The following is an 11,474-nucleotide window of genomic DNA, read 5'->3' on the forward strand; positions in this document are numbered from 1 at the left end:
CTCCAGGGGACGAATGAGTGCTTGGTGTGAGCGGGTTGTGAGGTATCAATAGGATGCCGCCCCTTGGACCACCCCAGTCTAGGGTTGTAGTGTGTTGTAGTCACACGCCAGTTAATACAGCACCCTATACTCACGTGACACGTATTTGTGACTCTCCCCCAAATTCGATTTATTGGAAAACGCACCGAGCGATGCTGCTAATCAAACTTTGGACCATGTATTGCCCCCCCCCCCCCCCCTATTGGATTCTAGTTTGTGATGATGATAAATGGTATTTTGACTGTGAAATTAGCTTCAACGCAAAATATTTATTTTCTTGTTCAAGGGACGAAACCGCTCGGTGCGTTTTCTAATAATTATATCGAATTTGGGGTAAAATCGATCGAATTTCATCACAAATCTGCTTCAGTTGCAAGATCTTACCATGATTTTCTCCCTCAAGATGATTGTATCGCTTGAAATTGGCGGAGAAACATTCAGTCTGAAGTTAATTTTACATGTCACGTGAGTATAGGGTGCTGTATTTACTGGCGCGTGTTGTCGTCTGTGTCATGATGGTTGGTTGCATATAATATGTAGAGGTTACACGCCGGGTCTCAGTGATTATTAAAAATAATGGTCGAAGTTAGCGGATCATGAAAAATGCGAGCTTTAGCGAGCTTTTTCATGACCGCGAACTGAGACCATTATTTTTGATAATCACTGAGACGAGGTGTGTAACCTCTTTATTCCTCCTTTCTTCAGTTATTCAAAGAAAAGAGGAGGTTTTTTGCGAAAGTTTGATCGAATCCTATTCACTCAACCAGTCAACCTGCGCAGGCGATCGATTAATGCGCGGTTGTATAGTTCCGTGCAAATCATTCCATTCTGTTAACACTTCTTGTCAGTTTTCCTATTTTGGACTAAAATCAAGTACACAGATATGCTGTTATTCTGCTGTGGCGGCAAAGGCAGATATTGTGTGTTCTGTATATGTTTTGGTATCGCTTTGGAAAATGTTCTTTCGTCAAATGGGACTAGTAGACGAACTTTTGCACCCGTGTTCCAACGTTAAAAACTGTATGAAGTTCAGTTTTCTGGGGAAAATAGTGTATGAAACCGCTTTATGTTGTTTAAATTGATGAGATGTGTGCATTTGGTTGCGTGTGATCTGTTTATTAAATGAAATATTGTTGAAAACTGACCGTCGGATTGCAGTCTGTTGTCGAAGAAACTGAGTGAAAAGAAGGGGAACTACTCTTGTCGCTAGACAAAGTATGAGTTACTTGCCTTGCGGGAACCGGTTTGTCAACCTTGCATTTTTTCCGGCCAGGCAGTCCAATAGCATTTACTACTTTTCCTTTTGGTCGGCCTCTCTTCCGGGATTTTGGTGGTAACGTCACATTATCAAGAGACGTCGACGTAGGCCTTGGTGCGGATGAACCCTCCTCGTCAGACGTTGTGGGCCTTGGTGCGAATGATTAACCCTCTTCGTCAAACTGTGGTGTTGTTGTTGGTGGTAGTGGGTTTGGGGCGGCTGTCATATCATACACTAGTTCCACAACCGCTACATGAGACGTCGTAGGCCTTGGTGCGACTGAACCATCCTCTTGAGACGTCGTAGGCCTTGGTGCAAATGATCCATCCTCGTGAGACGTCGTAGGCCTTGGTGCGACTGAACCATCCTCTTGAGACGTCGTAGGCCTTGGTGCGAATGAACCATCCTCGTGAGACGTCGTAGGCCTTGGTGCAAATGAACCATCCTCGTGAGACGTCGTAGGCCTTGGTGCAAATGAACCATCCTCTTGACACGTCGTAGGCCTTGGTGCAAATGAACCATCCTCGTGAGACGTCGTAGGCCTTGGTGCGAATGAACCACCCTCGTGAGACGTCGTAGGCCTTGGTGCGGATGAACCCTCCTCGTCAGACTGTGGTGTTGTTGTTGGTGGTGGTGGGTTTGGGGCGACTGTCATATCATACACTAGTTCCACAACCGCTACATGTTTTCCAGATCCCCACATTTTTACAACAGAATCTAACACGCTCAATTTCTCTTGGAAATCAAAGTTGTTTTCTGCAGCTAAAGAAGCCAATTGTTGTCCGAGGTGGAGGGCTCGCCGGTATCGGTTGTTTGCTGTGACAATGCGTGGACGAGGCGTCGTTTCGACTGTCACAGGTAGTCGTTCTTCAACAATGTCAGAAAGTGCCTGAAAGAATCGATGGCCGCGTTTGTAGTATTCAAGTGTCCACCGTTGGGCAATCAATTCAGTGTCGAATAAATCACGACCGCATATCTTTCTCACAGCGAAGATATGTCGACACGGTAGCGACATGGACTTGTAGAAAGTACAATCACAGGATATTGGCGTCACGCAGATTTCCCCTTCTGAACTGGTCACGGAAAAGTGCCCGTTATCCTCTTGGAGTACGACATGGCCTGCACGCTCCAATTGTTTGTAGAAGAATGAGAGAGAGAGAGAGAGAGAGAGAGAGAGAGAGAGAGAGAGAGAGAGAGAGAGAGAGAGAGAGAGAGAGAGAGAGAGCCTCTACCGGCAAAATAGCCTCTACCGTAACATATCGTTATTTTGCCGGTAGAATAGCCTTCGTTTCTGAAAAAGACTGTGTTTGAGTGTTTATTGAGTAGTTTTATTTCTGGATGGTGAGCCGAGATAAAAAAAAAAATTATAAAAAAAAACCCACATGTTGATCGTATGATAGTGAACAATAATCATAAAGTGCATATTTTGTCAAAGTGTTGATGTCGGAAATATGCACGAGGGAGCCCACATTCATTGCCAGCATGATAGTTTGACTGGTTATTGAAAAAGTTGACACATTATGGTAGTACTCATGAGCTTGGATGTGCAGGTTTTGGAAAGAACAGTGCGTCATATTTATTTGCAAAAAATGTGTATCGGGACTGTGAGGCTTTTCATCACTTGCCTGAACATTATTATTCCTTGGCATAATTAAGGTTCATAAGGGTCGGCGGTCAATAAAACCCTGAGAAGATTTGTTTCCAAACATCGTCAACTGTAGTGTTGCTCCTAGGCCTAAGTTTTTTTTCTCTCACTGGTCCACACTTTTTTTTCTGATTTGAAGCACTGTTGTGACCACTGGCAAGTCAGCCAAGTTTTTTTTTTCAAGTTTTTTTTATTAGTCCATAACCCCTGTCCGGTACATTTTGACATGTTGGAGGCCCTCTGATTGAAAAAAATATTGTGATAAATCTTGAAGAAGTTGGCCGCTGAGGTAAATCCACTTCCTCTCCACTGTATAGTTCTTGTCCATCAGACTGTTACTGAAACAAACAGTTCAGAATATCATTAGTGTGTAGAGTCCTTAAGCCAAAACACTGCAGCTTTTTTCTTTCACCTCTCCATCTACTTATTTGTTTTGCTTTTGTACGTAGTACACTCACTCTTATCACACAGAGTTTCTCAAATAAAAAAAGAAACAAAACTAAAAACAGAGGAAACAAGCAAACAAACGCCACCACAACCAAGAAGAAGAACAACCTAGCTGAAGACAAGATGTTTTTCATAACGCAAACATGTGCATAACTCAAAATGGTAATTAGACAGGTAATTAATCATTTCTAAAAGTCAATTCCTAGAAGTGTGTAAATAGTCAAAGCTCTAACTAAAAATTTTAAATAAAAATGTATCACAAGAAAACACACACACACACACACACACACACACACACACACACACACACACACACACACACAGAGAGAGATGATCTTGTATTTTCTGATAACATGTCCTAATTAAACCATTGAAGAATAGGTGTCTGAACTTACTCAGAGATGAAGAGTTGACCTTCTGTTTTTATTCCTCAAGAGATTAGTACTGCTCATGCATATTGTCTCGGCAAACCTGAACTCAAAGTGTTCTCGCACTTTCCCGTCACGAGGTTCTGGCAGGCCAAGACTTGTACAAGACAGCGGAAGTTAATTTGCGTCATTGTTTTCGGCATCATTTTCCAGAATGACGTCAAAGTCCTGTGATGTCTTGTGGATTCAATAAAAAGACAACACGAACATAGTCTGTGTACACTCGGAATGAGCAATGTACGAATGGAAAATCTTCACGGCAAGTTCAGTGCTGCGTTTTCTAGTTCTTAGCTTCTTAGTCAAACGCACACTTTCTGACTCCGGACTACACTACGTCATACAAACCAAAACATTTGATTTGTACAGTGACAGAATATCTTCATCACGTGTTTCACTTCCTTCTGCTGCATTTTGTCAAGCCTTGCTTTGCACGACATTTACTCAGACGATAGCAAATTCATCTTGGCCGACACTTTCGGGAACACGCCAAGACCTCAACAACCGCCACAGGACTTCAACGGAAAATAATTACCAGCAGCTGAAGGAAAACACGTGTACTAGGGCCTCAACTATCAATAATTCATGCTGTGCCGTTTTGAAAACAGTAGTGACGCAAATTCAAACATTGTACGAAGTAGCCAACCGTGTGCAAAAGTATGTGTACATGACATGTAGCTACTCTCGTAGATGGACAAACTCTCTAGATACCACAGTCCCTGCTGTCTCCAACGTGTTTGAAAACATAGAGTCACGTGGAAGGTTGCTTGCGTCGAATTTGTGCGTTGGGTGTGCTCGGACGGAAATCTGTCAAAACGCCGTTGTAAAAGCTACAAATGTTCATGTGCAGTCAACGCAACAAGTTGAGTTTGAAGCATTAGATGAAGATAATCACCTGAGAAGTCTAGTTGTGCTCAGTGGGCAAAGCTTGCAGCTTATTGCTGTTAAAACAGGTCATCAAAGTGTGCCAGTTGTGTTCTTCCTCCTAAAATCTTCAGACGCATTCTTTGCAAGGGACTTGCACAGTGTGTCAAGGGAAAGTCTGCCGGTTTCAAGGGATGTAACCCTGTTGAGTTGTATCATCATTGTGTCTGTATCCGTTCCTCGCCCAAATCTCTCACACCCTGTGAACTTAATTTTCGCTCACCACAGGAACATCAAGTCATCAGAAAGAGCGCAGTGTGTGTTCTGGAACACATCCACACATACATGGTCGAGGCAAGGCTGCTGGCATCTCTCATTCAACGCCAGTCACAGTCATTGCCAGTGTAACCATCTTTCCTCCTTCGCTGTTCTCATGAGCCCGCGCTACTTTGAAGACAACGGCAACACACAGACTATACTCACCGAAATCGGTATCACCCTGTCCATGGTCAGCCTGATGCTAGGACTGGCCACCTTCATCTATTTCCCCCGCCTGAGGGACGCGCGAGGTTTGGCACACGTGAACCTGATGGGCTGCCTGCAGGCGGGCTACGTCATCTTTATTATCGGCATCGACCGCGTGGAGCACGACGTGGGCTGTGCCTTGGTGGCCGTCTTGCTACACTACGCCTTCATGTGCGCTTTTTTCTGGATGCTGGTGGAAGGCACGTTGGTCTTCATGCTGCTGGCCCTGCCCATAATCAACCGTAATATCGCCTCGCATGCCACGCTGTCTGCCACTGTCTACGTCGTTGCCTATGGAGCCCCCTTGCTCATCGTCTTCGTCTCTGCGTCTGTGGGCATCGAGGGCTACGGAACGGACAAGTACTGCTGGCTGAGTCCTGAGAGAGGACTGATCTGGAGCTTCCTGGGCCCGGCCGTTGCCATCCTCTTCCTCAACACGCTGGTTTTAGTGATAGCCATCTTCGCCATGCTGAAGCACGCGGCCTATTCGAGGGCCATTAAGAACCGCACATGTTTGCTCAAGATGAGGATCTGGCTCACCGGAGTTTCCATGCTGGTGGTGGTCATAGGCATCTTCTGGATCATCGGAATTTTCAGCTACGTTAACAATGCTTTCGCCTACCTCTTCATCGTTGCCAACGCCTTTCAAGGGTTCTACATTTTCGTGCTGTATTGTGTGCTAAACGCCAAAGCGATTGCAGAATATCAAAGGCTGCTGGGCAAGACCAGGTGGGTGCCGGGCTGGATTGTTTCTCTTCATGGGATCAACAAGTTCGGAGCACCGAGTGCAACACACACCGACTTTGACCTGTTGGGAGTCATGGCAGCACAGGTAGAAGAACATAGCAGTCAACCCAAGATCGAGACACAAAAGAAGGTCCGTAAGTATAGCTGGTTGATGGGTATAATGTTTGGTTTTGGAGCCGATGATCTTGACACAGATACAAGTCCTCACAGGCCACTATCTTTATTTCGTAGGTTGTTGACGAGGTTGGTTGACACTGTGAACTATGCAACCAAAGTTGACATTCCAGAGCCAGAGGACTCAGACATAGATATGCAGAATGTATTGTCAGTGCCCACCATATTTCATATTCGTGGAGGAGAGCCAGTAAATTCTACCAATACCACCCGAGCTACTGACGAGTCATCAGAAACTCAAATTCCTCAGATAAAGAAGCCACTGAGTAATGAACTAGGCGCTGATCTCCATAGGAAAGCATCACCACAGTCACTGACTCCAGAAAGTAATGGAAGTGATAAGAGTTACCAGCCGATAGGTTGTTGGGAGATGGTTGAACGGGATGTGAACTGTGACTCAATCAATTTGTTGGAAAGCAAGGCAAATAAAGGTGAAAGTTTGGGAATGACAGAATGTCAGAAAGAACAAGAATCACCCTTTAAAAACAAGCCTGTAACATGCCAAACACTCACAGGGCAGAGTGCAACGCCTGGAGTTCCAAGCGGTTCGCTTTGTGTTGGTGAATTAACGGAGAATGTCGACACAGAGAACTCACAAACTCTAACAGAATATTTACTATCACACGTGGTTGGGTCAACAAGCAGCGAGCCTGACCACCCAGTAGAGATGCCGGCTGTGAGTTCAGAAACAAACATCACTCACCAGTCCAACACATTTCACGCAGTGGAACATTCCTCAAAATCAAAATTCAAGGCTTTCGTCAAACGCAGAATAACTGGCTCAAAGGATAAACACCCTGCAGCAATCTTAGATCCCACAATGACGGACCAGCACACAACTCACGGGAAGGTCAGCATCGAGGAAAACGATGATTCGGCGTCCTTGGGCAACATAGCAAGCGCTGAATCGAGAGAGATTATGAGGTCTCTGGGTCACAACTCTATCACATCACTCGTGTCACAGCTGTCGAGGGAAAACGAGCCCATACAGGAATAAGTCTCTCCGATATACAGACCGAGCGTCAGGAGCCTTCTCGCGAAGATGTCAAACATAAACTTTTCACGAAATTTCGTCCATCCAAAAAATAACCAATAGTTCTTCCAGGAGATTCAGGAACACAGAGTGTTAGCAGCGGAGTCACAGCAATCATCGACTCCGCAGGAACTTTACAAGAGATCTCCAAGGGAGAACTGCCGCAAACAGAGATGCAGACAATTGATGAAAGACTTGAGTTGGACACGGTCCAGGAACAGAGCCGTGGTCTTTTTCAAACAGTCTGGCCACAAGACACGGAAGTCACGACAGATGCGGTTAAAGAAAATCAGCCAGTGCCTGTCGTCTCAGAGGACGAAACCAATACAGTCGAAGCTGAAAGCAGCGCAGCGAGAACAGGGTCGAGACTGAAGGCCCAGTTTCGGAAGACTTCTCCCATAAAAAGGATACCACAGCGCTTTCCAACTACAGAATGATGTTTCAGAAAAGGTGCGCAAAGTGATGGAAGCGATGCCTCGACCAGCCAATGGAAAGAAAATCTCGCTCGAGCAGTTAAAGGCATGAAGAAGTCCAAAGTGCCAACACAGCATAAACAGACACACGAACACGAAAATGGTGCAACTAAAGAAGACAATACTGCTTAAGTACTCAACCTCTCACGCATCCTGCACAGACACAGAGGAACAAAGAAACTAACAAAGGCGCAACCGACAAGTAAGCCCTAAACCAACAAAGGCGCAACCGACAAGTAAGCCCTAAACCAACAAAGGCGCAACCGACAAGTAAGCCCTAAACCAACAAAGGCGCAACCGACAAGTAAGCCCTAAACCAACAAAGGCGCAACCGACAAGTAAGCCCTAAACCAACAAAGGCGCAACCGACAAGTAAGCCCTAAACCAAAGAAGCAGCCTAGACAGACACAAGAGCAACTGGCAGACGACAAGGGTGAGGCCAAAGCTGAATAAGAACAAAGCAAGCCCCAAACCGATAAAACAGTCTCCGCAGACACAAAAATCCAGCAGACGAAAAAGTTATAACCAAGCCCGACAAGATCAAGGCAAGCCCCAAACCGGCCAAGCTTTCTCCACAAACCCAAAAGAAACCAAAAAGATGACACACGCGCAAGGAAGCCACGCAACAACCCTAACAATATCATGACTATGACAGTTTCGCATAATGCTGAAAAGAAAACAGATGTTTGAAAATGGTAGGCAAGAAAGGAAGAAATAGCAAAGCAATAAGTGGCTACATGCTTCAGTAACTCCAGAAAGTTGAGATCGAACTAGGCTTACTACTCACCCAGCAAAGGAAACGTTTAGCAGAAGCATAGACACATTGGAGTATCGCAGATGAAAGCGTTTGATGACGCCAAATGCTACTTGACACTGTTCACAATTGAATGGAGTGAAGATAACCAAAATAAGGTTTTATATTCCATGTTATTTCACGATAAAGATAACCAAAATAAGGTTTATATTCCATGTTATTCCATGTTATTTTATGATAAAAATAACCAAAATACGGTTTGTATCCCAATGTTTCCATGTTATTTCATGATCCGCTAACTTCCACAAATATTCTTAACATCTGCTGAGACTCGGTGTGTAACCTCTACATAAAAAACAAAATGTTGACTCTCTCTCTCTCTCTCTCTCTCTCTCTCTCTCTCTCTCTCTCTCTCACACACACACACACACACAAACACACACACACACACAGACACACACACACACACACACACACACACGTACAAGTATGTAGTGCAACATTTAACCTTTGCCGGATGCCGCTTTTGACTACACACGCCCGACGATGCGGGTTTATCTGAACCCATACATTTGAAAGAGGGTTTTTTCCGTTTATTTCTCTAACGACGGGGTGGGTTCAGGGAAACCCACAGCGCTACTTCAGTGGGTGCATCGAGTTTCTCCCTTCACCGACTTCTTGCAGGGGAGGGAGAGGGGGAGGGAGAGACTGAGAGAGACTGAGAGACTAAGAAAGAGAGAGAGAGAGAGAGAATAAGAAAGAGAGAGAGACTAAGAAAGAGAGAGAGAAAGACTAAGAAAGAGAGAGAGAGACTAAGAAAGAGAGAGACAGAGAGACTAAAAAAGAGAGAGAGAGAGAGAGACTAAGAAAGAGAGAGAGGGAGACTAAGAAAGAGAGAGAGACTAAGAAAGAGAGAGAGACTAAGAAAGAGAGAGAGAGAGAGAGAGACTACGAAAGAGAGGGAGAGAGACTAAGAAAGAGAGAGAGAGAGAGAGAGAGAGACTAAGAAAGAGAGAGAGACTAAGAAAGAGAGAGAGACTAAGAAAGAGAGAGAGAGACTAAGAAAGAGGGAGAGAGAGAGACTAAGAAAGAGAGAGATACTAAGAAAGAGAGAGAGAGACTAAGCAAGAGAGAGAGAGAGACTAAGAAAGAGAGAGAGAGAGTGTGACTAAGAAAGAGAGAGAGAGACTAAGAAAGAGAGAGAGACCAAGAAAGAGAGAGAGAGAGACTAAGAAAGAGAGAGAGAGAGACTAAGAAAGAGAGAGAGAGAGAGACTAAGAAAGAGAGAGAGACTAAGAAAGAGAGAGAGACTAAGAAAGAGAGCGACTAAGAAAGAGAGAGGGAGAGACTAAGAAAGAGAGAGAGAGAGACTAAGAAGAGACTAAGAAAGAGAGAGAGAGACTAAGAAAGAGAGAGAGAGAGAGACTAAGAAAGAGAGAGAGAGAGAGACTAAGAAAGAGAGAGAGAGACTAAGAAAGAGAGAGAGAGAGAGACTAAGAAAGAGAGAGAGAGACTAAGAAAGAGAGAGAGAGACTAAGAAAGAGAGAGAGAGACTAAGAAAGAGAGAGACTAAGAAAGAGAGAGAAAGACTAAGAAAGAGAGAGAGAGAGACTAAGAAAGATAGAGAGAGAGAGAGATTAAGAAAGAGAGAGAGAGACTAAGAAAGAGAGAGAGAGACTAAGAAAGAGAGAGAGACTAAGAAAGAGAGAGAGACTAAGAAAGAGAGAGAGAGAGAAAGACTAAGAAAGAGAGAGAGACTAAGAAAGAGAGAGAGAGAGACTAAGAAAGAGAGAGAGAGACTCAGAAAGAGAGAGAGAGAGAGACTAAGAAAGAGAGAGAGAGAGACTAAGAAAGAGAGAGAGACTAAGAAAGAGAGAGAGACTAAGAAAGAGAGAGAGAGACTAAGAAAGAGAGAGAGAGAGAAAGACTAAGAAAGAGAGAGAGACTAAGAAAGAGAGAGAGAGAGAGACTAAGAAAGAGAGAGAGAGACTCAGAAAGAGAGAGAGAGACTAAGAAAGAGAGAGAGAGACTAAGAAAGAGAGAGAGAGAGACTAAGAAAGAGAGAGAGAGAGACTAAGAAAAAGAGAGAGAGAGACTAAGAAAGAGAGAGAGAGAGAGACTAAGAAAGAGAGATCAAATCAAATCAAATTTTATTTTACGAGGGTTGTGGCATAAGAGACTAAGAAAGAGAGAGAGAGAGACTAAGAAAAAGAGAGAGAGAGACTAAGAAAGAGAGAGAGAGACTAAGAAAGAGAGACAGAGAGAGAGACTAAGAGAGAGAGACAGAGGAGAGACTAAGAGAGAGAGACAGAGACAGAGAGAGACAGAGAGAGAGACAGACAGAGAGAGAGACAGACAGTCAGATAGACAGACAGTCAGACGGATAGACAGATAGACAGACAGACAGACAGAGCAACTGACAACAGACATACAGACAGAGAGATACGGACAGACAGACAGAGAGACAGAGAGTCTCTTGGAGACAAACAGGCAGACAGACACTGTTCCGCCGCTTTGGTAATTATGGGTGTACCCGCGCCGTCGGCAGAGGGATAGTTACAATCACTACTACTCTTTAAAAGTATGGGTTTGTGTGAACCCGCGCAATCGGTAGTGTTTATGTCAATTAACATAATCAATTAATTTTAATGCTTTGTCATGTACACACTAAAAATTTGCAAACAGAGAGCAAATTAGGTGTGTGAGAGATACTTAAAATTTCAAAACGATACCTTTAATGGTTCCAGAGTTACAATGATTTTAGTGTGTCTCTGGGTACAGGTGAACCCAGGAAGCACGGCAAAGGTTAATTCGTAACAGTGAAATAGTTTCTATTCAAACATAAACTATAGGAACGAAATATGACGATTTTGTTAAGCCTTAAAATACTCATTCGTCGAATCTGATGTTGGATTGTATGTCTGGTGTTCGAATAAAAAGTTTGGCGGGCCGTCTGAAGCTTGAGATTTGCTTGAAACCCGGAGTGTTCAAATGGTTTCATTGTTATTATTCAAATCATCGAACGCTGAAGAATTATTATTCTTCGACGAAGTCTGCTTTCACAAATATCTGTTACAAATGAGTTGTTGG

At 44.1% G+C, this 11,474-nt stretch overlaps 1 protein-coding gene across 1 annotated transcript; it reads left to right on the plus strand.

Moving 5' to 3' along the window:
- The first annotated feature begins 3,984 nt into the window (after window positions 1-3,984).
- On the plus strand, window positions 3,985-7,567 carry LOC138977343 (adhesion G protein-coupled receptor L4-like). Its single transcript, XM_070350246.1, has one exon. The coding sequence runs from the start codon at window positions 4,053-4,055 to the stop codon at window positions 7,119-7,121; it is 3,069 nt and encodes a 1,022-aa protein (XP_070206347.1). The 5' UTR covers window positions 3,985-4,052; the 3' UTR covers window positions 7,122-7,567.
- Window positions 7,568-11,474: the final 3,907 nt, after the last annotated feature.

The sequence above is a fragment of the Littorina saxatilis genome, linkage group LG9, assembly GCF_037325665.1.
Source record: "Littorina saxatilis isolate snail1 linkage group LG9, US_GU_Lsax_2.0, whole genome shotgun sequence".
In the NCBI taxonomy this organism is placed as follows: Eukaryota; Metazoa; Mollusca; class Gastropoda; order Littorinimorpha; family Littorinidae; genus Littorina; species Littorina saxatilis.